We start from the raw sequence: 26,976 nt of genomic DNA, 5'->3' as shown, positions 1-26,976 counted from the left end.
AACTGTTGTGAAAAGAACGCTACACTATGGAAAACATGGTCCCGTCCCAACTTTTTGGGAATTGGGGTTGTCTCTCTCTCTCTCTCTCTCTCTCTTTCTTTCTTTCTTCCCAAATGGAACAAACAGTTTTCTGATTCACGTTTTATTGTAAGTTCCTCCAATGTGGATTTGGCTGGTGTGACGTTTCAGATGCTGTTGAAATAGACTTTCTTCTGGCATCTGAAGTGGACCTTCCAATTCTACGTCTTTTTTCGGTGGCATGGGTATATTAGCGAAAAGCAGGACAATTATAATGTGTTAAATGGTATTACATATAGAATAAGCACTACAGTGAGATGAATTTACGTTATTAACAATATGTTGGAAAGCGAACAAATAGCACCAGTCAGTCAGAAAGAGCAACACTGAAATCGTACTGTGAGTCGGAAAGTGAGCAAATAGCACCACAAATACGGAAAGCCAGTGAGAAACGGTATCACTGAAACCGTACTGGGAAAAATGGCGGGTAGGGGTGCTCTGTTTGTAAGGAGCGTCTGTGTTGAACTGTGCTGCCATCTAACGGAAGTTGGCAATGGTAACTACAGAGAGAAGTGACATACAACCGCTGCCACTTGTGGGGAAAATTATGGGGGAAGGATGCTTTCTTTTTAAGGCAAGTCTCTGTTCAAACGTGCTGCCATATAATGGACATTGGTGAATGAAATACAGCAGTATCAGTGCGTGTGGGAGTGTGACCCGCAGAAATGCGAGTGTGTGAGCCAGTCACACTTACTGGATCGTTCACATTTTACATCCATAAGGCAGTTCCCCTTCACCTGATCAAAGCAGTCGGCCTTGTAATACTTGGACACTTCCTCCATCTCTTGGCAGTTTAAAGAAACATGGGTAAAGAGCGACACACAGGGACCAAAGCTGCCACTAGATGGTGCCGCCGTGAACGTCTGTTGCAATGTGCGGCCATCTTGTCGATGATAAGTATGGGGACATGTGCTGAACATTGCGTCGGTGAAAAGATTCCCTGCACTTCACCACAAACATTTTTCCCAACCAAACATACCCCATGACCTGCTCCTGGTCACAAAGGAGCCCCATCCCCAGTTTGGTAGCAATCGGACACCTGGTGCAGATTTGTATGGCGGACAAACAAACATACATACATACATACACACGTACATCGACTCTGCTTTATATATATATATATATATATATATAGTATATAACAATTTTTTTTCTTTTTACTATTGCCTCCATATTTGTGATTTTCAATTTCACAGCATATGCCACTTTTAACAATGGACTACCTTGTGCTGTTTTTAGGATATGATTGTACAGCCCTTCTGTACCTTTGTTTAAAATGTCTGTTTCTGTGAATAGTTGAGTGAGTATAAGATGAACTGATCACCAAAAGACAAAATTAAAGGTGACATTTATTTTCAACATTTTATGCAAAATTAGTGTATTGTTTTTGTTTTGTACATTTTTACAGTCAAAGAATTAAAGGAGCACCATGTAAAAGTTTGAGCACCCCAAGATATTTGAGGCCTCAGATAACTTCTCCCAAGTTCTCAGACCTTAATTCACTTGTTAGGGCTATGGCTTGTTAACAGTTATCAATAGGAAACCCCATCTCATGCAAAGTGCAAAGCTGTATAAGTTCTACCTTGTCCAAACAATCAGCAGACATGGGCTCCTCTAAGTAGCTGCCTAGTACTCTGAAAAATAAAATAATAGATGTTCACAAAGCATGTGAAGGCTACAAGAAGATAGCAAGGCATTTTCAGGTACCTGTTTCCTCACTTCATAGTGTTATTAAGAAATGGCAGTTAACACAAATGTTGGAGGTCAAGTTGAGGTCTGGAAGATCAAGAAAACTTTCTGAATGAACTGCTCATTGGATTGGTAGATAGACAATTTAAAAAAAACCCACTGGGCTGTAAAAGTCTTTCTGGATGATTTAGCAGACTCTGGAGTGTTGGTGCACTGTTCTACTGTGCAGCGACACCTGAGCAAATATCACTTTCATGGTACAGTCAGCAAAATAAAATATTTCATGCATTCTAGCCACAAAATTCAGTGCCTGATGTAAAAAAAGCCTAATGCACTTTGGAAACAAGTCCTTGAACTTTTTGACCAAGTGTGCAAAGGTATGTTTGGATAAAAAAGGGTGCAGAATTCCAGGAAAAGAACACCTCACCATCTTTTAAGTATTGGGGTGTATTGATCATGATTTGGGCTTGTGTTGCAACCAGTGATACAGGGAACATGTTATTGGTAGAAGGAAGAATGGATTCAAATAAACACCAGCAAATTCTGGAAGCAAACATCACACAATCTGTAGTAAAGTTAAAATGAAAAATAGGATTGGTCTTACAACAAGATAGGGATCTGAAACACACCTCAAAAGGTACAATGGAATACCTCAAGAAGCGCAAGCGGTTGTTTTTGCCATGGCCCTCATAGTCTCCCGACCTAAACATAATTAAAAATCTGTGGATATATCTCAAAAGAGCAGGACATTCAAGACAGCCCAAGAATCTTGCAGAACTAGAAGCCTTTTGCAAGGATGAAAGGGCAAAATTACCCTAACCATGAACTGAAAGACTCTTAGCTGGCTACAAAAAGCATTTACTTGACATAGGGGGTCTTACTAAGTACTGCCCATATTGGGTGCCCACATTTTTGCTTCAGGCCTTATTAATTTTTTTTTGGTATTTTGTACCTGTGGAAATAAAAATGTAATTTTGCTTAAAATATTAAAGAAATGTGTCATCTTTAATTGTATGCCTTTTAGTGATCAGTTCATCTTCTGATCACTTAACTATTCACAGTAGCAGACAATTTAAGCAAGGTTGCCCAAGCTTTTGTGTGCCACTGCACAAACAGGGTTTCACCATAATGTAATGGACAGAATAGACAATTACAATTAATCACTATGTCTAAAAAAACATGGAAAGGACATGGCATACTGAAAGCCACAAAAAAACACATGCCTCTATTCTATGACTTAAGTTACATGTAGACAGTCTTCAAGGCGCATACAGTATTTCCAGTTAAGAAGTATGTTTAGGCAACTGTGTCTGATCATACATATGGAGGAAACATGATAACATTGAAACACAAGAGTAAAAAGCTCACAAAGTCCTCATAATTTTAATTCACTTCATACATTACAATGAATGAAATATGGGTGTTCATTTAAACTCCAGGCTACAAAGATGGTGGTGTGTATTTATTTTACTTAATGAAATTACAAAAGAATGGTTACATAAATTACTCTATTTTAGCAACAAATCCTTTCTCTGCATAGTAACACAACCAAAACACATTTAAGATGAGGAATTTATTCAAGTAGCAGACATAGCAATCTTTGATCTATGTTAGTGTAAACTGTACATTTGCTCAGTAGTATTTGGAGTACTTTTAAACTAGTTGTTTATACCAAAGCCTTGAAAAATGCATCTTACAAGAATAATATTGCCAGTTAATGTAAATACAGGAGTCACAATGTCTTTCCAACACACATTATTTTTACAATATGATATTTCAAAGTAGAAAATCCTTTTCAGATTAAAAGTATGGATATCTCTCCCACTATAAAATCTTCCATATGTCTTTTCAAATTTGTTGGTTTAAAGAAGTATATTGCCAGCACAAATACATTGTTATCTTCCGTAGAAAAACAAATGTTTTAAATATTTCATTCAGAAATAGCTTCCTCTTGGTTGATTTTTTTTTTAATTGTTGTGTGCTTTCATTTGTTTGTCTTGTTATACGCTACATGCTTTAATGGGTATGGTACAGTGCATCCGGAAAGTATTCACAGCGCATCACTTTTTCCACATTTTGTTATGTTACAGCTTTATTCCAAAATGGATGAAATTCATTTTTTTCCTCAGAATTCTACATACAACACCCCATAATGATGGTGGTGGCAACATCATGCTGTGGGGATGTTTTTCAGCGGCAGGAACTGGGAGACTAGTCAGGATAAAGGGAAAGATGACTGCAGCAAAGTACAGAGACATCCTGGATGAAAACCTGCTATAGAGCGCTCTTGACCTCAGACTGGGGCGACGGTTCATCTTTCAGCAGGACAACAACCCTAAGCTTTCAGCCAAGATATCAAAGGAGTGGCTTCAGGACAACTCTGGAGAGATCTTAAAATGGCTGTGCACCGACGCTTCCCATCCAACCTGATGGAGCTTGAGAGGTGCTGCAAAGAGGAATGGGCGAAACTGGCCAAGGATAGGTGTGCCAAGCTTGTGGCATCATATTCAAAAAGACTTGAGGCTGTAATTGCTGCCAAAGGTGCATCGACAAAGTATTGAGCAAAGGCTGTGAATACTTATGTACATGTGATTTCTCAGTTTTTTTTATTTTTAATAAATTTGCAAAACCTCAAGTAAACTTTTTTCATGTTGTCATTATGGGGTGTTGTGTGTAGAATTCTGAGGAAAAAAATTCATTTAATCCATTTTGGAATAAGGCTGTAACATAACAAAATGTGGAAAAAGTGATGCGCTGTGAATACTTTCCGGATGCACTGTATAGTGCATATCGGAATTAATATTAGGGCTGCATCACCATATTCCTTCAAAAGGAGACTCAGCAGCTAAGTTTCCAAAATAACATTTTATATTTCATTTAAAATGAACTTTCAGACATATTTATACTACTCTTTTCTTTGCTGCTCATAGCCTAGTTTTATTTTTATACTGACATAACAACTTTAAGTCCGAATTCTGATATACTTCTTCTTTCCACTGCTCCCATTAGGGGTTGCCACAGCAGATCATCTTTTTCCATATCCTCCTGTCCCCTGCATCTTGTAACATACAATAAATATTGCAAATAAAATTGGAAATGAACTGCTAAGGGATAGTTTTGCTATGCTTACATGCTAACAGTATGCTAAATGTGTCAGATATTTGCCTAAGTACTATGGAAAACTAGCCCACACCATCAATTTCAAGTGAAGCTTGCTTACATTTACGTTAGATGAGGCCAACATAATTGAGTAAACATCAGTTAGGGGTCTGTTTTTGGAAATAGTAAAGACTAGGTTACAAAGTGAGTCATAAGAAGTGAAAAGCGCTCTAAAAGTTATAAGTAAGCAAACATTAAATCAATTCAGGCACAAAACTAGTTAACCTTACTTAAGCAACAAATGACCCTGGCATTAAAACCGTCAGGTTGGAAGGGGTTTACAAAAATTAAGTAAGTTAAGGAAGGAAGTTAAGTAAATTCATCACAGATTTTGGTATTTGCTGCAAATTACTGTTGTTATTTGTGCTTTATGTTTAAAGCTCTGGACCAATGAATATTAATGAACATTGCATTAAATGCCTTCTTAAATACAGTACTTACATTTATTTCACATGGGTGTTTTTTTATATTTGAAGTTCATAAGTTTTTTAAAAGTGCTGGGAGTGAAACAAGCACTATGAATAGTTTCCCAGCCTAAAACATACCTATTATGTGTATTTTTTTTGTCTTTTTTTAACTTTAATTGGTTAAAAAAATAGGCAGGAGTGTTTGTGAAGTATGACTACATTACTGAAGTTGTGATCTGAATGCTTGAGTTTTGATGCAAATAGACATTACAACTTTACTCTTTACTGACATGTTCAGAATATTCCAGTCAAATAAGTTTTCACATCCCAAGAGCCAGTTCCCTTTTCCAAGATCTAATCTAACTGGATTTATTTTGCACATCCAACAGACATTTCACCTGACTTACATTTTCTGTTTTGTGTGTGGTGAAGCCCACACAACAGCTGTGTAGATTATGTTTAGGATGAATTTTGTTGAGCTGTGTGGATCAACTGGCCAATAAGCTCCCTCTGTTGAACACCAACACCTGGCCGTACTCCAATAATGGATGCTTGCATCCCTGATCTTTATTGGGCTTTATATGAACCTTAATAATTTTTATCCTACCCCTCCCTGAGACAGATTTGTTCAGGGTAAACTTGCCAATACCAGAAAGCTCCCAGTAGCAATCCTCTGAATGTCTGTTGCACACACATAGCACTAACCATGCCAAACTTTTGGCCCTGGGAGCTATAGTAATTTTGTATATCATTATATAGTTCTTTCTCTGTTAAGTAAATTCTTGGAATTTCCTGTCTATGTATTAAAAATGATTGCCCTCATGAATTGATACATTTGTGTCATTAGTAAATGTGTTATCTTTCATTATCTCATACCTTACAGATGCAAGCTGTATAAAGTACTGTATTTTTAAACTTATTAAAATTTAGTAATCAGTATGTATAAGTGTTTTACCTTTTGTTGTGAGTATCCCTTTTTTTTTAAATACATTTCTAGACATCAGAGAAGGACATAATTGCTAAAGAACAGGGGACAGTGAAAGCAGAGGGTGCTTCAGATGATATTTTATACAAAATCGATGTTCCTGCAAACCGTTATGATCTATTATGTCTGGAAGGATTGAGCCGTGGACTTCAGGTTTTCAAAGAGAGGTAAGCAATCTCTTTAGTAGTCCTCTAGTATGATATTTCCTTAATAAAAGTTAATAAGCCAATTCATGAATTTAGATATGGGTAAATGATGTTAAAAAATGAGTGTATTTTCAAGGTCCACAATCACAAGATAATATGAAATAGGTTGTATAGTTTTGTATTAAATACATTTTTAAATGAAAATTTTGAATGGTTGTATGTATGAAAAGATCCTTTGATGATCTGTCATCTCGTTCAAGAATGGCTTCTCCCTTGCGCCTGATGTTTCTTTGATAGATTCTGGCTCCTCAGTGGCTTTTGAAACATGAATAGGTGATTTTTTTTAGCTCATTTACATGTTGTTTTAGAAAATAATGACTACAGATGTTAAAATCCAAGAAATTTGGTAAATGTTTATTATAAAAATATCAGGAACATGTAAACATTTAGGCATATTTCTAGACTTAATGTCAAATTATGACAGCTCAAAATTTACAGATTTATTTTTCCAATGTCATTTTGTGTATAATGTCGAGGACAGGAAGGTTTTGCTAGTTATTTCATGTTTATGTAGCTGGTTGATGCCTAAATGTTGGGAAGTGGGTTTTCAAATGTGCATCATGTGTACTACTATTACGTAGTTATTATGACTCTCTTGATTGCTCGCTATGTTCTGGAAACCAGCAGTTCAGCAGACACAAAGGGGGTGGCTTGTGACTTACTTGTGGGTTCTGCTTATTTCTGTTTGTTTTTCAGCCCTTCTCTGCTAGCATGATGTCTTAATTTCCCCAAATGAATGTATTCCACCATACTTGCTATAAAATAATAGAAGGATGATGACCTGGTTTACTTAAAATTACAATAAATAAATGCACCTTACAAGAATATTCAAATGTTTTTTAGAATCCGGAAGGCTTTTGTCTGTGTTGTGGCAACATTTTGAATATTTCACTAACCGAAAGATTATTTCACTTTGAAACTTGGGGATAGGGAAGGTGTACCTCTTCTGAATAAGATGTTGTAATGTTTACTTTAATGATCTGTGTTGTGTGTGTGTGTGTATATAAAATCTTGAAGTAAAAAAAAAAATTAAAAGTGAAAAAACCTAGATGTATCCTCCATCACTGAAAAAATCATTAATATCAGTATGATTGTTTTAGAGATGTTGAGAATAATCTATAATGAGTTAATATCTTCAATATATATAAAATGCTAAGGGTTATATGTCACACAAAAACTTGCAAAACATTGGGGCTTGAACCTTGATTTTGGTCTTAATCAGCAGCTTGTGAAGTGATATGTGTAAATAGACCAAGAAATGGAGGTGCAGTGGTGCAACTACATACCCTGGCTAACAGGAAAAGAATAGCAGAGCGGGTACACGGAATTGCTGACAAGAAAAAAAACTGCAGCGAGTTCTGCTGACAGTGAAGTACATTACACAAGTCGAGTAATTGTTGTCATCACAAACATAAGTCATAAACTCTGAGTACAAGAGAAAGTCATACACACCCAAAGAATTGGAGGTGTGTGTTTCTCTGCCATGTTATTGGGATTTGGATACTTGGGACAGCAAGTGGTGGCACGACCATGCATCATGGCTAATAAAAAAAGAATGGTGTTGTGAGCATGTGGTTAGGAAACGAGATGCAGTGACATTAGATGGTAGTCGATGACATTATACAGGCTAACTGATTGATACAACAAAGGTGGCAGCACCCTATGTGGAGTGACATGGGGTGCTCTATTTTATGAGAGGAGCATGAACCACCATTCTTCTAAGAATGAATGTCTGAGTGTTTTTTAGTATTAAAATATTTTTGAATATGCACTTATAAAGAAAAAAAAGTTTGGATCACCTTCTAGCTGTATTCTTCTTAAAGTAAGTTCATGCATTTTTATTTTTACACTAAATGTTAAGTTCGAAACTTGCTAGTTTAGCCTGTAGTGTTACTATTGTAACAGAGAGATGCTGCACAGCACAGTTTAAGTGTTACTTGTATCAGTTAATGCTAAAATTCTTTTAGTGAAATTACAGATCACCATTAAAATGCAATAAATCTATTAAGAAAGTGTTCTTTGTGCTTATTACATTAACAACAACAACAACATTTATTTATATAGCTCATTTTCATACAAACAGTAGCTCAAAGTGCAATAATTGTATGCTTCCAACATTTTAATCAAATGCAAATACACAGTTGAATGATTTAAAATACATTTTATATATTGAAACATAAACTACTGTATATCTAGTTAAAAAACTGAGTTTGGTGTTCCTTGTGTTCAGCATGATTGATGCTTAACAAGTGCAAAAAATACTTCCAATTACACCTTTTAGGATGGAATGTGAAATTTTGTTTTTCTTTTTAAAGAAAAGTACAACTAGCCAACCCACGGCGTACCATACGCCGCATAATCAGGCCGGTTTTTTAATGATTTTTAAGCACAGGGAGAAAATTAACATTTGAAAAATCAGTAATGTAATATATCAGCAAGAAAAGCAACATTGTAACAATGCACGGAACGAACCAACACACAATCTTCTGTGCAGCGCTCAGGCGCGGAGGGTGGAACGGGAGGAGAGGAGAAGGACGTCCACTCCGCTCCCTCCGTCATGCTAGTCTACTGATTTCTCGTCCAGTATGCACTGCCTGTTCATGTGCCCATCTCCAACTCGTCACTCGAGTCGTTGTCGTCTTTGCACAGTCCAGATGCACCTGTGACTCACGTAGACTTTTCATTGCTCTGTGCGGTTTTGGCTGCCTCTCTATATATAATCAACCAAGACACCCGACCACGGTAGTAGCGAGGTAGATGGGGGTGTTTACAAAGTGCAGGAGCATCTAAGAAGACGCATGTTTGTCGCGGATGCGAAGTGCTGTATGTAGCGTGTAAAACAGTTTGCTATGGTGCACGCGGCCGTGCATCGTAACTGAAAACTCGGTTTTTAAAGACTGCTTACTTCATTGTGTATACAACTGTAGGTGAATAAAAAGATGTAACTCTGGAGAGGGCAACATACAATACAGCGATTTACACGCTGCATACAGCGATTCACATCAGCGACAAATATGAATCTTCTTAGATGGTGCTGTCGCGTCCACCCACGCTCTCGAAGCACACACACTGCCTGGTCATGTGCCCGCTCGCAAGAGCAACTAACAGAGACCCGCCCACCAACTGTAAGACCATGGGATACCCCTCGCAAAGTGCTCTACACGCCGCATACAGTGATTCACATCTGCGACAAACTGTTTTACACACTGCATACAGAGATTCACATCTGCGACATGATTTTTCTTAGATGGTCCTGTCGCGTCCACCCTCGCACTCGAAGCATACACACTGCCTGGTCATGTGCCTGGTCGCAAGAGCAACTGACAGAGACCTGGCCACCAAGTCTAAGACCATGGGAAACCCCTCGGAAACTGTTTTACACGCTGCATACAACGATTCATATCCGCGACAAACAAACTGTTTTACACGCCACATACAGCGATTTACATCCGTGACAAACACTAATCTCCTCTAGTAACATTCATGTGCACACCCATGTTTACTTACAATGGACCAGTTTTGAGTTGTCAGTTATCCTACATACAGTTATCTTTGGGATGTGTGAGGAAAACCAGAGTACTTATAAACAAAACCCATTCTGACAAGGAGAGATCATATAAACTTCACATAGACTAGTCTGGGACTTGACTGCAGTCTCCTGGAGTTTATTTATTTAAATTTTGCATGCCACAGCCACAGTATCAGTGTTTTTTGATTCTGTAAGTACTCTGGAATTAAAACATTGTGTCTTTAATAGTGGTACCCCAATTAGGTTTTGGAAAGACTGATACTGTTCACTGATTTCAATTTGTTACAACTGGTTGATTACAATATATTTTTCTTTTTCCCTTTAAAAATATTTTTTACACTAAGCTCCTTCATAACCAGATGTGTAGAAGTGTTATATTCTGTATTAAACTGATAATCTTACTAACCAATAAATTATTACCTGTTAATTTTTATTAACAAAATAAAATTCTTTTGGCTTATATTTAAGTGACCATAAAATACTAAAATAAATAAAATTTGTTTAAAATACACATTTTTTTGACTAATAAAACATACTGAAAATTCCTGAAGGAGCAATGCTTTATGAAGAGCTAACTGTTGAAATGCGTTTCGCAGCAATCTCTGCCTTTCAATTCATGTTTTCCATTCTGTTATGGTATTTAGAATATGAGGCATCAGACATATAAGCTTGTCATCTGTTAGTGAGTTTCAGAACACACATGTTCGTTATTCCTTACCACTACTTTTTATGCATTGTACCTCCAAAGGAGCATTCATTGTTTCATGTGGTTGTCAGCTGTCCAGTGTACACAGCCTGCCCTATGACTAACGAGAAAATCAAACATTTTGATTTTATTCTAGCCAGTCACCAACTAGTTGGTCTCAGCTTTTAGGCACGACAGTCAACTTCACGGGCGCTCGCTGTCAACAGCCTCTAACTGGCTAATATTAGCTAAGATTATGTAAATGTAGTCTACAACCGAAAATCACTGGAAAAGGAGTGTAATGTTACATAAGCCTGTTCAGAAATTTCATATTCTTCTTTACTTGTGCTATTTCTAAATGAAAATGTGAGGTGCATTACTAAAGAAAAGCTTGCTCACTATCCAAACTTAAACAAGCAGCATCTGTCTTAATTAAAGGGCAAAATGAAAAGGCTTGAGTTCATTGAAGCAGATTTTCTTGCCATTGGTCCAACTACACCTATTCTGTTTTCTCAGTTTATTACTCCACCTTCATTTAAAAGCCAATTTTTCCCATTTCTTGCTTTGCTAATGTCTGTTTACAGGAAGCTCTCACAGCAGGCTCAACTACCGTAATACCTAGTGTAAAAGAGCACTTAGAACTTGAGTACCATAAAGTTTAGAAAAATAGATGTTGGGGAAAAAAATAATTTTTGTGATTGGTGAATTTATTGATAATTTTTTACAGTGAAAGTCATCGGTGGCATAATGGTTTGAGTATCACTATAACTAATGACTATAATGTAGTTCTTTCCACTTCTCTTGCTGTCACCCAGTAGAGACAACAGTTGTTAAGGCTTTATAGTTTATCTAATTAATGTTTTTTTTTTTTTTCTTCTTCAAATAGGTGTGAACCTCCCAGATTCAAGCGAGTTGTTCCAGCTAATGGGGACCTTCAAAGACTCCTTATTACTGAAGAAGTTAGTTTCCAAAAAATGTTTGGAATTAATATTTTCTTGCTGTTGTCTTTGGTCAAAACAACTTAAACTGTGCATTTTAACATTTCGTTTTCCATGACAACTAAGCAATATGCATAATTAGCAGTTTTATCAAGAATGTTTTGCAATTTTTATTTATTTATTTATTTTTTTAATATTTCCAGACTGCTCAAGTGCGCCCACATGCTGTGGCTGCAGTCTTGCGAAACATCAGTTTCAATCAAGAACACTATGAGAGTTTCATCGAGTTACAGGAGAAATTGCACCAGAATGTATGCAGGTTGGTTCTTTAAAATATGAAATATTTACACTGCTAAGATAGGAAAACACCAAATATAATGGAAGCAACATGCTAAGAATCAGTACATATTTCTTTTTCTAGTGATTTTTCCATAATAACAGAGAATCAGCCATTCTTATATAGTGTTTTTCTTGAGTAAAATATTGAAGACGCTTATTTTCCTACACATATTCTCTAAGTTATAGCAGGTCTTCTTTATTATCTCCTGTGAGAGTTAAATCTTCCCCTGAAATTAGATATAAATTCAAGTGACTCAAAGGGGCTATCCTGTACTAAGTAGACCTAGCATAAGTTTCTTATCTTGAGGTTTTTGAGACAGGTAGTTTAAGAATTTAAGGATTAATTTAAGAACTAATAATGATAGTAATAATAATAATACATTTTATTTATATGACTCATTTCCCAAGCTCAGTAGCTGGTAGCTGACATTTAAGAGAATAAACAATTACAAATGTATTTTGGAGCCTTATAAAGGGTTAAAATTGTTTACAGAGAAATCATGAAAAGAGAATAGACTATAGAGATGCCAGTGCTATGCAATGAATCATCTTAGCTGATCTGTGCCATGCTGTACCTGCCATACTCAGTCAAAGACTAAATTTGTACTACATACAAATTTTTCAATTGATTGCAAACTGAAAAGTAATGTTATTAGGTGCTTAATGTATGGTTTTGAGCTGCAAAGAAAATATTTTTTTTATTTGACGAGTCATTTTTATCCATTGTTCTATTAAATTCATAAGAATGTTAACTTTGTTAGTATTATTAGAAGGAGAGCACAATTTATTCTGACAGTAGCAGGTGGTGAATGACATGATATTCCCATCAATGTATTACAAAGATCTTAATTGTCTACAGTGTTCATTAATTCATTATTTGTCTGGATTCATTCAGTTCAGTGTATGTATGAGAGCCTACCCCAAAATCAGCCAAAAAACTGGTGCAGGGAAAACTTATGCACATATCTGCTCTCATTTGTAGAAAAATAAAGAGAGTTTTAACTTAGTTCATTAATTTGGAAAATTATAAATACGTAAGGTTTTCACTTTATTTTCTTTGCCTTTGTTTGTAGGAGGGTGCTTTAGTCCTATACACTTATGCAGGGACAATTTAGTGTCATCCTTTAATCTGACATGTACTGTATGTCTTCAAGATGAGTGGCATACCAAAGTCACTGGAGGAAACTGTGTAGACACCATACAGACAATGACTCGGCCCATAATTCAAACCCATGTTCTTGAAATCCCTGTGCCACTTGTGTTAACTCTAATACTTTACAAACATAATAGTTTACTAAAACAACTTTATTATTACACATCCTTACATTTAAATACACATGACCCAATTGTATATGTTCATTTTATTCTCCTATAATTGACTAAACTGACACTTGGGGTTTTGAGTTCTACAAATACAAATAAAAAATAACAACACAAGTAAAATTGGTAGGTTTCAGATGCTGAATGATATTAAGGAGTGGTCAGCATACAAATCAAGTAAGTGAGTCCCCATCTATAGTCATAATGCAACCTCTTTTTTTTCCCTCTACTATCTCTATATCTTAAACTTTTTATTTTGCTGTTAATCACCAAAATGTCCTACTGCTTAAGAAATAGCTTACTATATATACCCACGTATAAGTCTGTCTTGAAACCTGAAAAATCCATCGTAAAATCAGACCTCAACTTATATGCCCGCTCAAAAATACGACACTTTTTTTTTTTTTTTTGTATATCTTCTTGCTTCCTCCAATCTCGCTCCAGTTTCTCAGACACATTGAATTTTGTTGCAGAAACTCAGTTACCAATTTCTTTCGCCACTTCGATGACTTTAAATTTAAAACCATCTTCATATTTTCTTCTGATCGAACACTCCATTGTAGATAAGGGATGCTCTTACGATAAAGGCATATGAGGACGTGAGATACAGAAAACACAAAACAGTGCAAATATTGCTTCAGAATAGTTCGGTAATTACATTGTTGTCTCGTCGGCCCAATACATAGAACAAAAAGGTAGTGTGCTCCATGGTTACTCTCTTCAGGTGGGCATTAGCATATCATAATCTCTTGGACCAACAGCGTGAATTTTCCGCATTTGACTTATACAACTGACATTATAAAATATTGGAAATTATATGGTAAAATCAATCCCTGACTTATTTGTGGGAGAACTTAAATGCCAATATGTACGATAATTTTGCAATATTTTCTAGCTGTAGAGAACATATTTTTAAAGACATTTAAATATGTTGGTCAAAAGTTAAGTTCAGGTCAAAGATAATCCCTACATATCCACTGGTTTCAACCAAACAAATCATTTTTATTCATCTACTACTTTAAATCAGTAAACCAGTTAATTATTGATGAAACTGAAAAAGTATTCTTTACATTACATTATAAATTCATTTGAGTACAATTAGCATACAAATAAAATTGGATATTGCGTTTCTGAAATACATTTCCCAATTGTAATGTACTGTATATAGAGAAGAGGGACTGGGGAGAAAGCTAGACTGAAAATTCCCTTGAAGATTATATTTTTTAAAATAAGAAAATGATGAAATTACCATTTACTTAAAAACTTTATAGGACAGAGGTAAATTGAAAAATTTTTTATTGCTCTTGAGAATATTATAATCTTCATTTGATCTATTTAATGTTGATTTGAAAATGGCTGCTTTAAAGGCATTCATACTCAAAAAATGGGTAGTAGGTTTCGTTTTGAAAGTCAAATGTGAAATCTCCTATTCTTTCCTATGATGATTAACTTCTGATGTTAATGTATTTTAATGAAATCTGGGTGGGTTTTTTTTCCTATAATTTTCACATATTAAAATAGCATGCTAGTTTCAGAATGTATGTGAAATTTATTGCCCAAAGGATGCAAAATTTATTATCAACGTAGTTGTACGTAAATGGTTCTGTTACCAATTGCCTTTCATGAATTAAATACTACATAGGTTGAGGATGGATGGAATAAATGATCATCATGTATGGGAATAATCATTGGATTCAGGAATTAAAGTGTTGCCTACATTGGTACCATATTTTACATGTATATTGCACTCCCAGATTACTGATAAATTGGTGATGATCAGTATCTGATTTATTATTAAAGAATGTATAAAGTGACTTCAATTTAATTTGTATCTATGGATCTGGAATAGTAAATTAGAACCTGCCTTGTATTGAAATTGCTTGTAAAGTTGAGTAGTAAACTTGCAATTTTTGTTGATCTCTGTAAATGTCCTACTTTACAGCTTTCTAATTTAAGATAGTGTGTGTTCTTATTAAACGATGGTGACTTCCTTATAATTCCTTTGTTTTTAGAGAAGTGGCTTTATTTAATACCATTTTCATATACAGTATGAGTCATAAAAGGTAATAACTGATTGATATTAGTTCTTGAAAAGAAATGTTTCTTATAATAATGTAAATTTTGTTTTCTATTTCTATTATCATTTCAGAAAAAGAACACTTGTAGCAATTGGCACTCATGATCTGGACACAATTTCCGGACCATTCACCTACACTGCAAAACCACCAGAAGATATTAAATTTACACCTCTGAATCAAAGCAAAGAATATACAGCTTCTGAGCTTATGCATCTCTATAAGGTAAGGTATATTGCTTAGTACTCTGAAGGATTTACATTCAGATTGTTCCAGTTACAGCATAATCTATATATAATGCACAGTTGATTGACTCATTCACTCACTTATCAGCAAAAACACAGTTTCTTGTTTTGTTTAGCCAAAAACCTGAAATTTGACAGGATGGTACATCTAGGAAAGGACATTTCGATATACAGTATCAATATTTAGGGGTAAAACCAGGAAAATTAAACATCCTAAAAATCACAAAAATATCTGACAGATTAAATTGAAATTTGGTGACATGGTAGAAACAAATGTATCCAGCACTTTTTTTATTTGTTGATATTTGTCATTTGTAATACCCAAGAGAGAATGGCATATTCTAATGTACCGCATCCTCCATTTTAAAGCGAAAGAAGCAAAGTTCAGCAAAGCTCAAAGAAGACGCGTTTAGCAAGAGTTTGCCGGGTGCTGTGACTGTCAACATAGACAAACTTTAAATAAGACCAATGACAACGCGGCATGTCATCAAAAGTAGCAACTGATGCGTTTTTTTGCCCCCACTGTGAGATATCAGTGTTGTTGTCTTGCTGGATTACAGCATTTATTTTCGAGCAGTGTTTCTCAATCTTTATATCTGTCAGCACTGGTGATAGTTTCAGTGTCCCAGAAGTGTGCTACATGTGACAACAGATCAGAGAGAAACTGATTACACTACATTTTTTAAAATTAGTGTATAGCCTAGTGTTTTTGAAAAATCCAACGCTGTTGTATACCTGCATATCTTTTTTAAGTTCACAATACCAGTCAGTGATCAGTGTTAAGTGCTTTTTATATAAAAAAAAAACTAAAAGGAAACAAAAAAGAGCAGATTAACTAATGGAACATAGCCACAGCTTAACAGAATGAAGCAGAATAATTTCTATAGCTGATGGAAATTCTGTTTTTCTGAATGTGATAAGAGGAGAACAGGATGGTTAATCCTTTTGTTAAAACTTTTGTTTTTTTTTTATTGGTAAACATTTTTGGTAAATCCATTGTATACTGAAGTAGTACTAATTTTAGATTTTTAGCAGTTTTTAGCTTTGAGTGAATCCACTTTAAATCACCTTTGTAACATTATTGAATACTTTTTTAATATGGAGTTCTGCTGCAATCTCTTTCAGACCAACACCACCAAGTACTGTATGTAGCATGTTCAACGATATAAGCAGCTAAAGTACCTAAATTTTACTTCTGATACATCCGATTAAAAAATGGCAATATAACTGAGGCCCATGGGCCTAGAAAACGTCCTTAGGTTAACCAGTGTAACACAACTATTCAAGTTAATATAACTTACACCTTCATGTGTGGATGGTTTTTCATGTTCGGCTTTTAATTTTTTTGAAGTGTTATATTGTCAATCTCAGCTGAATTGCTTAATATATACATACATCTAAATGTATTTATTTAAGGCACTCACTAAATTAATATATCTGAAGTTGTTATCTTTTTTTTTTTCTTTTAATAAATACACAGAAGACTTCCTCTCTTTCATTTTGCAGTTTTAATGTATTTTCAGCCTATTTATTTGAGTGAACAAATACAAATTGGTGCTGCAAAATCCAGTGGATGATTTAATTGAATAATTACACTGTATATAATGTATAGTATATAGTCTTTTCTAACCTACTGGAAGCACTTTATATAGACAGTGGGGAACCCACCTGGATCAAGCAAGCTTTTTTTGCTCTTTGTATACTCATCACATGTTAGCTATTAGGTGGTGAAGGGATGAAGAGATAGTTAACCAGTAAGGGACAGAGGATGATTAGGGGCCAGAATGGTCAGGCCGTGGTATGCAGTTTAGCCTGGAAATCGAGAAACACATTACTCTTTTCAAAAGATGTCCCGGGATCTGTTATGACCACAAAGAGTCAGGACCTCAGATTTATGTCTCATCTGAAGGACATTAACAATTTTTAAAGCACAATGTTCCTGTCGCTTTGCTCAGTTATTTAGATCCACACTGAGTGAGCTGCTTCTAATGGCCTCACCAACACCTATTTTAGCAGCAACCCAAGCTGTTTCCTAGATGGTCTCCCATCCAAGTACTGACTGGGTCCAAGCATGCCTAGCATGATGTGGAGCAGCTGTTCTGAAGTTCAGGTGGTAATGGAAGCTGACTATATGAAGGTCTTTATACTTTCATTCTTGCCTATATCAGGTCATCATGAAAAGTAAGGAAACATGAAGAGACTGAATGTAGCCCTGCATTGGAAAATTTTGTAAGACAGTTAAATATTACTTATTAAACATCCTTTTTCATTAAGTGGTTGGTGCTGCTGCTTTAGGGCTTCAGGATCCTGGGTTCCAACCAGGCTCAATGCACATGCTCCTCATGTGTGCATGGCATTTTCAAGCCATGCTAAAAAATTTGCTGAATCAAAATTTACTCCATTTGAGTGTGTGCCTTTTTAATTGATTGGTGACCAGTCCAAAAATGGTTCTTGTGCCTGTTGCTGTTGGATGGGCTCTGGCTTCTGCCTCCCTAAATGGGTTTAAAAGGTTAAATAATGCCTAGATTAATGGGTACCTATCATATATTGAACAGTTCATTTGAGAGTATATACATGACACAAAATCTCTTAATGAAACATTTATGAGCATAAATTGACATCTGTTTGAAAGATTTAATCTGAAAAAACCTGAAACCCCAGGTGCCATTTAGTGCCAAGTTTACTCACCACTGTACTGAACAAATACAAAGAAGCAAAGGAACAACATGATTACAAATGTGCCATTTTTTGCATTAACTTGTTCATTCTTTCTTTCAGAATGATAGTCATCTACGCCACTATCTGCATATAATTGAAGACAAGCCAGTGTACCCTGTTATTTATGATAGTAATGGCATTGTTTTGTCGATGCCACCAATTATCAATGGTAAGTTTTCCTTTTTTGTGTAACACTCAAAGAAGGTATAAATTAAATTCACTAAGTAAAATTTGGTGAAGCTGTTATCAAAAAACACTAAATACATCATAATACAGTATGTATTTTGTACTAAGAATAACTTAGTCATTAATGCATCTTAAAGGTAGATGTTTTTTGTAAGAGTTTAATCTGTACCTGTACAATTCAAGCCAGGAGAAAATGGGAATGTTTTTAATCATTTTGTGTGTGTGTATGTATATATCTATGTGTGTGTGTGTGTGTGTATATATCTATGTGTGTGTTTGTGTTTTATATGCTAGTTGTAAGCCATAAGGTGTCCTCTCACAGTGGAAACATATAAGTAGTCAATTTTAATTTTCAAGAGTAGACACACAGTGAAGCATTCAGATTTTTGATTGTATTTATATTAACTGCTATATAACATTTATTGCAATCAGTGAATTTCAGAAAACACTTACTTTTTCAGGGAATCATACAAAGATTTCTTTGAACACGAAAAATGTATTTATTGAGTGCACAGGAACTGATTTAACAAAGGTAAATCAATTATGTCTACATTCATTTTGTATTATTGTTAATTGCATTTACGAAAAGTTTAGCATAACTTTTGCCATTCTTCCTTTCAGGCTAAAATAGTTTTAGATATGATGGTGACAATGTTCAGTGAATATTGTGAAGAACCCTTCACGTAAGTACATCTCAAAATTTAAGAAAAACAATGCAAAAGTAGGTCATATTTTTGCAAATTCATTTATCACTATATATATGTTTACAGAGTTGAAGCAGCAGAAGTCCTATACCCTGATGGGAACACCTATATTTATCCTGTAAGTATTTCATTTAATTTTAAATTTGTTTCTGAAACAAGAAGTTATTTATTTTATTTGTTTATTTGAATTACTTTGAAATAACTCTTGATGATTTCATAACTTTTTAGTTTTTGTGGAAAAGTTAAATATCATATTCTTCTGCCAATTTGCTTTTCAATTATGTAATATTAGACAGTAATTTCATTTTTTTAAATTGATATATCAAATAGTTGATGATTCAGAATGAAAAGATGCAAAAGGCAATATTTAAAATAATCCTTTTTTATAGTCTTGATTGAATGTGGGTACTTCTATTTTCTTTCACAATATGTTATTGTTGTTTATGTTTTTGTGCTTCAGGGAGTGTTTGATTTAAGGTTGCTTTGACAGCTTTTTTGAAAGGCTTGTGCTTGCTTATTCCTACGTGCTATTTGTTAGGTAATAAAAAAAAATGATATCTCATGGAGGGCGGCACAGTGGCACAGTGGTAGCGTTGCCGGGTCCTCCCTGCATGGAGTTTGCATGTTGTCCCCATGTCTGCGTGGATTTCCTCCAGGTACTCCGGTTTCCTCCCATAGTCCAAAGATTGCCGATTCTAAATTGGCCCTAGTGTGTGCTTGGTGTGTGGGTGTGTTTGTGTGTGTTCTGCGGTGGGTTGGCACCCTGCCTGGGATTGGTCCCTGCCTTGTGCCCTGTGTTGGCTGGAATTGGCTCCAGCAGACCCCCATGACCCTGTGTTTGGATTCAGCGGGGTGGAAAATGGATGAATGGATATCTCATGGAAAATCTATATCTTAATGGAAAGCCATCAATTGGAAAAGGGTTGGATGTTTTGTGGAACGTTTTATATGAATATTCAGTGGGTGCTTCATTTGAGCCCACTAAAAAGAAAGCAGTAATTCAGGAGTTGTCATGAATGAATCCTGTAGAGTTCGCTTCGCCATTTGATTGGTGAAATCACTGAAATGTTCACAAACTTTGCCAAATTCTGTGAAATGTATTGAAGTAAATGGTAAAGAAGGACCTTAACTAGGTTTAAAGGGCTTATAATGGTGCCATGTTGCTTTAATTGTCCCTGAGGGGAAGTGTTCGCCAACTATGGGGGACTGATTTTTTTGTGGCCAAAAATGTGATCTTCGCTGTAAGACAGCAGTGCGAACTACTGCACCATCATGTCTCAAATAACAAAAGATGCAAACTGAATGATAACCACAAATCCACAAACTAGCAGTGACTAAAATTATATATATCATTGTGTTTACAGAGTTCCAGTCTTGTGGCTTATATTAGCTATGTGACAAAGCAGTGGCATGAGACTGGCTTGTTCCATTGTATGAAGTTGCGGCACCGATTACAGCTGCAAAGCTTTTTTTGTTTCTGATCTCTGTGCAGAAGCTTTGCATTTTTTTTCTTTCATGTTTTATTATTTCACAGGGTTGTGTGTATTTTCTTTCTCTGCCTCCTTTAAGGTTTGTTTTGAGATGTTTCTGGGCACATGGCTAGTTATGGATGCAAATTAGTCAGGAAATGCTGCCTGGCAAGCTTGCAGGGATCAGTGTTATATATCCAGTAGCAGTACTTATAATATTCTCATTAGAGTCAGCTAATGTACCCCTTAAATGAAAATACTGCAAGTTTTTTTCAACACTGTTCAGGTGAAAGCCATTTCTAATTACTATTTTGTATACTTTAGAATGCCCAGTGTTGATCTTGACTGAATCCTCTTATGATTCTAGTAGACAAGTCTTTTGATTCAGACAACTTTTAAAACTTAGATCAAGCAGCTTCTCTGTCCTTCCACATGCATACCATTCTATGTAATTCATATCATCTGTGCTTATGATTTATTAATTGATTGATTAATTGATTGGTCTTTAAACTGGATCGAAATAACATGCTAGTTTAATAAGAAGAATGGCTCCAGAATTGAAAAGGTGCCAAATTCAGTTTATTATTCAGTAATGGAAAAAGATGATCCGCTGTGGCAACCCCTAACGGGAGCAGTGGACAGAAGAAGAAGACTAAGCAGTACATGGCCACCTTTCAGAGATAATGCATCTGTGGAAGCTGCAGTTATTTCTGAGTTAAACAGAATGTAGTGTCTTGTGTGATGCTCATTGAATATTTTCACTTTCTTATAATCCTGGAAGTGATGTGTTGTTGTTGGTTATGTGGCAGGGATGTCTCAGATAGCAGTAACTCCAGCGACAGTCTGTGGACTCACCTAAAGACCTTACATGGCAAACTGTTCAAAACATTTGTATCAGATGTACAGTAGTTTACGGTTGTCAGGCAATATTACTTTGTTCAAAAACAGTTTTTTGAATTGTTGATTTAGAATTTCTCAATCAGTGGAGTTGTGAAGCAAGCACCAACACTTCACTTACAGAGGTTAACTTACACTTGAACTGTATGTAACTTTTGCTGTATTGTTTAGATGTTTTCTTTTGGGGTTTTTCTGTTGTCTGGTACTTAACCTGTGACTTCACAAATGACTTGTCTAAACCCGCCCACAAAATGCTTAGATTGGGTGGCTGATATTAAATTGTTCTCCTTTAGTAAAGGAACAGGTCAGAACACTATAAAAAGGAAAGGGTGCCTATTATAAAAGTTGTAATAGCCATGCCAAATCAGAGTATTATTTATTTATTTTTAAACCTGTGCCATGCACAAATGTAACAGATCTGAACGTGTTATGCTCAGTAGCCTTTTATGAAAAGAAACGTGAGTTTTTGGTAAATATACCAGTTTTTATTTATTATATGGGTATTTTTAAACTTCTGTATCACTATTGCATGTGTTTTAAGAAAACAAAGTCTGAAACATAATAGATCTAGATTTAGAAAATAACATTTGAGTTTTATTTATTTGCTGTTGTTTACCTGACTGGCATCTCCTTAATGTATTTTATATCATTCACAAAAATTTATATCCTATATTTGACACCAAGGACAGACAATAGCCAATAGCTTCAAGAGCCATTGTTACATCTTAGTGTACAGCATCTTATAAAATAAAGACCAGAGACACAATTATTTATGTATCTTGATTAATATTTTCCATTAATTATTTTGCATTTCAGGAGCTACCTTACAGAAAGGAAACGCTGACTGGTGATTTAATCAACAAAAAAATAGGTGTCAGGTATGTGTTGTAATTTTACGTACTTTATATTATAACTGGTCTGATGAAATGGAGAAGCTGTTATTGGCCCTTAATAGGTTTTTGAGCTAGTGCCTGAGTCAGGTTATGTATTTTCTGAAAGTGTTTAAACTAGGAAAGGGCTAGTTTGGAGCTTTAGCTTGTTCTGGAAACTTCACGTGTAAAGAAGAAGTCAACCCTGACCAGGTCACCACTGTATCACAGGTCACACCCACTCATATACCACCACTGACTCATGCAGAACCAGTACAAAGATGCTAGTAAGCCTAACCAAGCATGTCTTTGAGAATTGGGAGGAAACTGGAATTTGCAAAGAGAATCCATGTAGACATACTGAAACATTTAAACTACATGGAAAAATACAAAATGTGAATAGGTGAAAATTTGAATCCAGGTTGCTGGAGGTCTGTGCAAAAGCAGTAAACCTCTGAACTAGCATGCCACAAATACAAATCTGAATTTACTACAAAATATACGACTTCCCTAAACAGAAATTAAAAAGTTTCTTTAATCAATATCAGTAAAATGATCTATAATATCAATGAAAGGATATAAATATCTGCTAAAATATAAGGCAAGATTATTTGTTACCATTTAAAAGTATGTACTAAAATGACTTTCCATGCACGTTTTTCTTTTGTTTTAGCTTTGGAAGTCCATGATTCTGTATTTTAGAACATAAATTGACATTTAGCAAGAAATGATTGGTTGTGTTTCTGATATATTGGTTGATTTTGATATATCTGTTAGCCTTCATGTTTCAAGTTTAATTCCTAAAAATGTTTCTTTTATACAGCGAAACCCCAGAAAGCATAGCAAAACTGCTGACCCGAATGTGCTTGAAATCAAACGTTTCAGGAACAGAAGGCGTAATTGAAGTTGAAATCCCACCGACCAGGCCTGATATTATTCATGCATGTGACATTGTAGAGGATGCTGCCATTGCCTTTGGTTTTAACAACATTAAAAGGACTATACCTACAACATATACAGTTGCTAATCAGGTTTGTAATTTCAGTCTGAGACTTGTAACTAAGGTATTTTATGACTTCCATTGTTAACCTTTCAGTTTTGTTGATTTTATGAAAGATATTTGATATTCATCAAATACAACAAAATAGAAATACTTGCTTTCTTTTTCCTTCCCATTTTAGTTCCCTTTAAATAAATTAACTGAACTTCTAAGGCAAGATATGGCAGCTGCTGGATTTACCGAGGCACTCACATTTGCTTTGGTATGTATTCTTCAGTAAGAGCTACTGGTTACAGTATATCTGGAAAACCAAGTGAAGCTTCAGTAGATGTGTTTTCCGTATAAATGTCTTGAAAAATGAAGGTTTTTTTTCTTCTGACATAATTTTTTCAGGAAAGTTATACTAAATCATTGTTGGTGTGATAAAATGACCTAAAAGGATATTTGTTTTCAAAGCTCAATTACTATATACTATACTATAGTTTTCAGGATGTCATTTGATATTTTCTATATAATAGAAACAATGTTGGTGAGGTTTGAAGGTTAATATACAAACTAGAAAAAAGCACTCATTTCAAACTTTAGAGGGCAGCAGAGAGCTGCTTTAATTAATTATTTTGGGATAAAGGCAAATATTTGTATATTTTAGAACAATGTACATGTGGATCTGTTTTTTTTTTTTTTACATTTATACTAGTTAGTGTTTTAACCAGTAGGTTAATAATAAAATGTTAGGCTGAAAACCTGTTCTTGTCTTGAGTTAAAATTAGTTAGTTTAGCAACCTTTAAAAAAACATTAAATATTTTTCAGTATATTCAAAAAATAAGCTTAAACATTCAATTTTTGAGTCATTTGTAAAGTTCTGAATGTACAAAATTAAATGAATGGACTGTGAAAAATATAAAGGCATGTTAGTAAAAGAGCCTGTGACTAGTAGGGGTGCATAATTAAGTTTCAGGAATGCAGTTCACAGATTATTTCTTATTGTAACAAAGAACTGCTATAAAAATTAGCATAAGCGGTATATGTTAATTTTAAATTTGACTACTACATATATAATATAATGCATTTCACAAAAAAAATGTGTTGCAGTTTTTTAGTGGTAAAGATTACATTACAGTTATCCATCCATCCAGTTTCCAACCCGCTGAATCCGAACACAGGGTCACGGGGGTCTGCTGGAGCCAATCCCAGCCAACACAGGCCACAAGGCAGGAACCAATCCCAGGAAGGGTGCCAACCCCCTGCAGACATTGCAGTTATACATAGTCTAAAACAAAGCCATTTTTTTCTTGAAAAAAATTGGACTGGCTCAGTATATAGACTACAGCATAAACCAGAGACGTAGCAAGTAGTAACAGCAGTGGCAGCGAAATAGAAGAGGCACAATTTTGATTTTCTAAATTTCTTAAACTTTAGTTAATTTCCGATTAACGGTGTACTGTGCGTTGTTGAACATGTGTCCCAGCAGGTCATAGATAAAACAGTAATGAATTCTGACACAGCCCCCAGCACATCGCTACAAGGCACTGAATCACAAACAATATTACATTAGCAGTATGCAGGCATGGCTATTTTTTTGCTGTATCTGTAATGTTATTTTGATGCCAGAAGTATAAACACCAGCCTTGTATGCTTTATTCTTGTATTCGTAGTGAAAGTGTGTTTCATTATACTAAGGCAAGTGCTGGAGCAAGTGTGGATACAGAAGGATACATGCTCACCTAGCTGTTAGAAAAGAATCGAACAACTTAAATAAAAAAGAATTGTTATATGATTTTTCTCACCTGCTGCATTTATTTATTTTGTTTATTAAGATTAACATGATTCTAGCGAACTAGGCATATGCATCAAAACTATGAAAAAGAAAGGTTGTCTGCGTGAAAGCAGGTATAATCATTACTGAAAATTATAGACTATATGCCCAGCTAGTGTTGGTTATCAAAAGCATAATTTTAAAAGTAAAATTGTTCTTTGACTTCATTTTTACTATAACAAATTCTATTTATATTGTACAGTTTGTCTGAATAACATGATTTACTTTCTTAGTGTTCCAAGGAAGATATTGCTGACAAGCTCTGCAAGGACATTGGTAATATCAGAGCAGTCCACATTTCAAATCCAAAAACTGCTGAATTTCAGGTAGGAAGAAAAGTAGAAAGTTACATATTAGAAATATCAGGATTTGATCATTTTTATATTTCAAATAATGGACAGTAGTGATATACGAAAAAAATAATCATTTCAGTTTTAACATAGTTATTATTTTAATATAAAAAATTGAATGCAACAGTCTGAAAAAAAGTTCTCATTTATGTAGTATCCTTTAAAGTGGTAAGAGAGGAATGTAGCACAGCAGCATTTAAATTATTTTAATATTTCATGCTTTAGTTTGAAGAGCTAAAAAAAAGCAAATGCTTAATTTTGAAGATAGATGGCTTTCATTTATGGTGTTTTATTAATGACGTAAAAGAAACTTACTACTTATGTTACTCTGTGGACTGTTCTTTCATTAGGTGGCACGCACAACTCTCCTTCCTGGCCTCTTAAAGACTGTGGCAGCTAATAGAAAAATGCCTCTTCCTCTGAAGTTGTTTGAAATATCTGACGTGGTTCTGAAGGACAGTAAAACAGGTGTGTGATTATATGATGATGGTATCAATTTAATCAGTCTGTCTTCACATTTTGCAGAGAGCATTATCAAGAGGCTTTTTGAAGTGTTTCAAGAGTTTGTGTTACAGTCCCTTTTTTGTATGGATAGTTTATCATTCCAAGATACATTTAGGCAGCTTCTGTAATATTCTCCATTTATAGAGCTCAAAATTTGTTACCTGGTTTCACCCAGGAAATTTTTTAAGACGATAGGCCTCAGTTATAGTGCTGTCAGTTAATAAGATGTATCAAAAGTACTATGTAACTAAGCACTTTTCTGTATAAAGTATTTGTAGATTTTTTTTTTTTTTAAACCAAAGGCTAATATTATTATTAAGTAGTATGGTGTAGTGGTTAAGGCTTTGGACTTTGGACCAAGGTTGTGGGTTCAAATCCTACTACTGACACTGTCTAACACATTTTACTTCAACTTATTAAAAACAGCAGTGATGTTTACAGGCTGTATATTAAGGCAGCCCATGCAGTGAATTGAATATTTTTACTTTTGAGGTTGTTTTTCCAAGTGCTTCAAGTGGAAGAAGAAGACTGCCTGTACTATGTTTTGGAGGCTTATTAAACAGTCTGCAGATCCATTTAGATCTGTAGATGTGTATGTAAAGAATTTTGGGAAGGGACATGCCCTTCAAAGTAAGCAGATTTGCATGTAAATATAAACAATTTCAGGGGGCAGGGTGGGTGTTCCCTTTCAAAGTTCACAGATTTGAATGTATATTACAATGGAGTACCTTGTGGGGGACCTGTTAAGTTTAACCTTACTCTGTCTGTCCCCCTTTTTCTTGGATCCAAGGACACCACTTTCACCTC

The 26,976-nt window shown here is 35.1% G+C and overlaps 1 protein-coding gene across 1 annotated transcript in view; it reads left to right on the top strand.

The window, feature by feature from the left end:
* Positions 1-26,976, top strand: part of farsb (phenylalanyl-tRNA synthetase subunit beta) — a 66,269-nt gene that overhangs the window by 9,758 nt on the left and 29,535 nt on the right. Inside the window, exons 3-15 of the mRNA XM_039755957.1 lie at positions 6,331-6,485; positions 11,625-11,697; positions 11,880-11,995; positions 15,485-15,635; positions 18,434-18,542; positions 19,021-19,091; positions 19,181-19,242; positions 19,330-19,381; positions 22,446-22,507; positions 23,322-23,529; positions 23,680-23,760; positions 25,549-25,641; positions 26,016-26,133. Coding sequence (XP_039611891.1) covers positions 6,331-6,485; positions 11,625-11,697; positions 11,880-11,995; positions 15,485-15,635; positions 18,434-18,542; positions 19,021-19,091; positions 19,181-19,242; positions 19,330-19,381; positions 22,446-22,507; positions 23,322-23,529; positions 23,680-23,760; positions 25,549-25,641; positions 26,016-26,133 — 1,351 coding nt within the window. The remainder of the gene's footprint in view (positions 1-6,330; positions 6,486-11,624; positions 11,698-11,879; positions 11,996-15,484; positions 15,636-18,433; positions 18,543-19,020; positions 19,092-19,180; positions 19,243-19,329; positions 19,382-22,445; positions 22,508-23,321; positions 23,530-23,679; positions 23,761-25,548; positions 25,642-26,015; positions 26,134-26,976) is intronic.

The sequence above is a fragment of the Polypterus senegalus genome, chromosome 1 (assembly GCF_016835505.1).
Source record: "Polypterus senegalus isolate Bchr_013 chromosome 1, ASM1683550v1, whole genome shotgun sequence".
Classification (NCBI taxonomy): domain Eukaryota; kingdom Metazoa; phylum Chordata; class Cladistia; order Polypteriformes; family Polypteridae; genus Polypterus; species Polypterus senegalus.
This window is presented reverse-complemented; position numbering and strand designations above follow the sequence as displayed.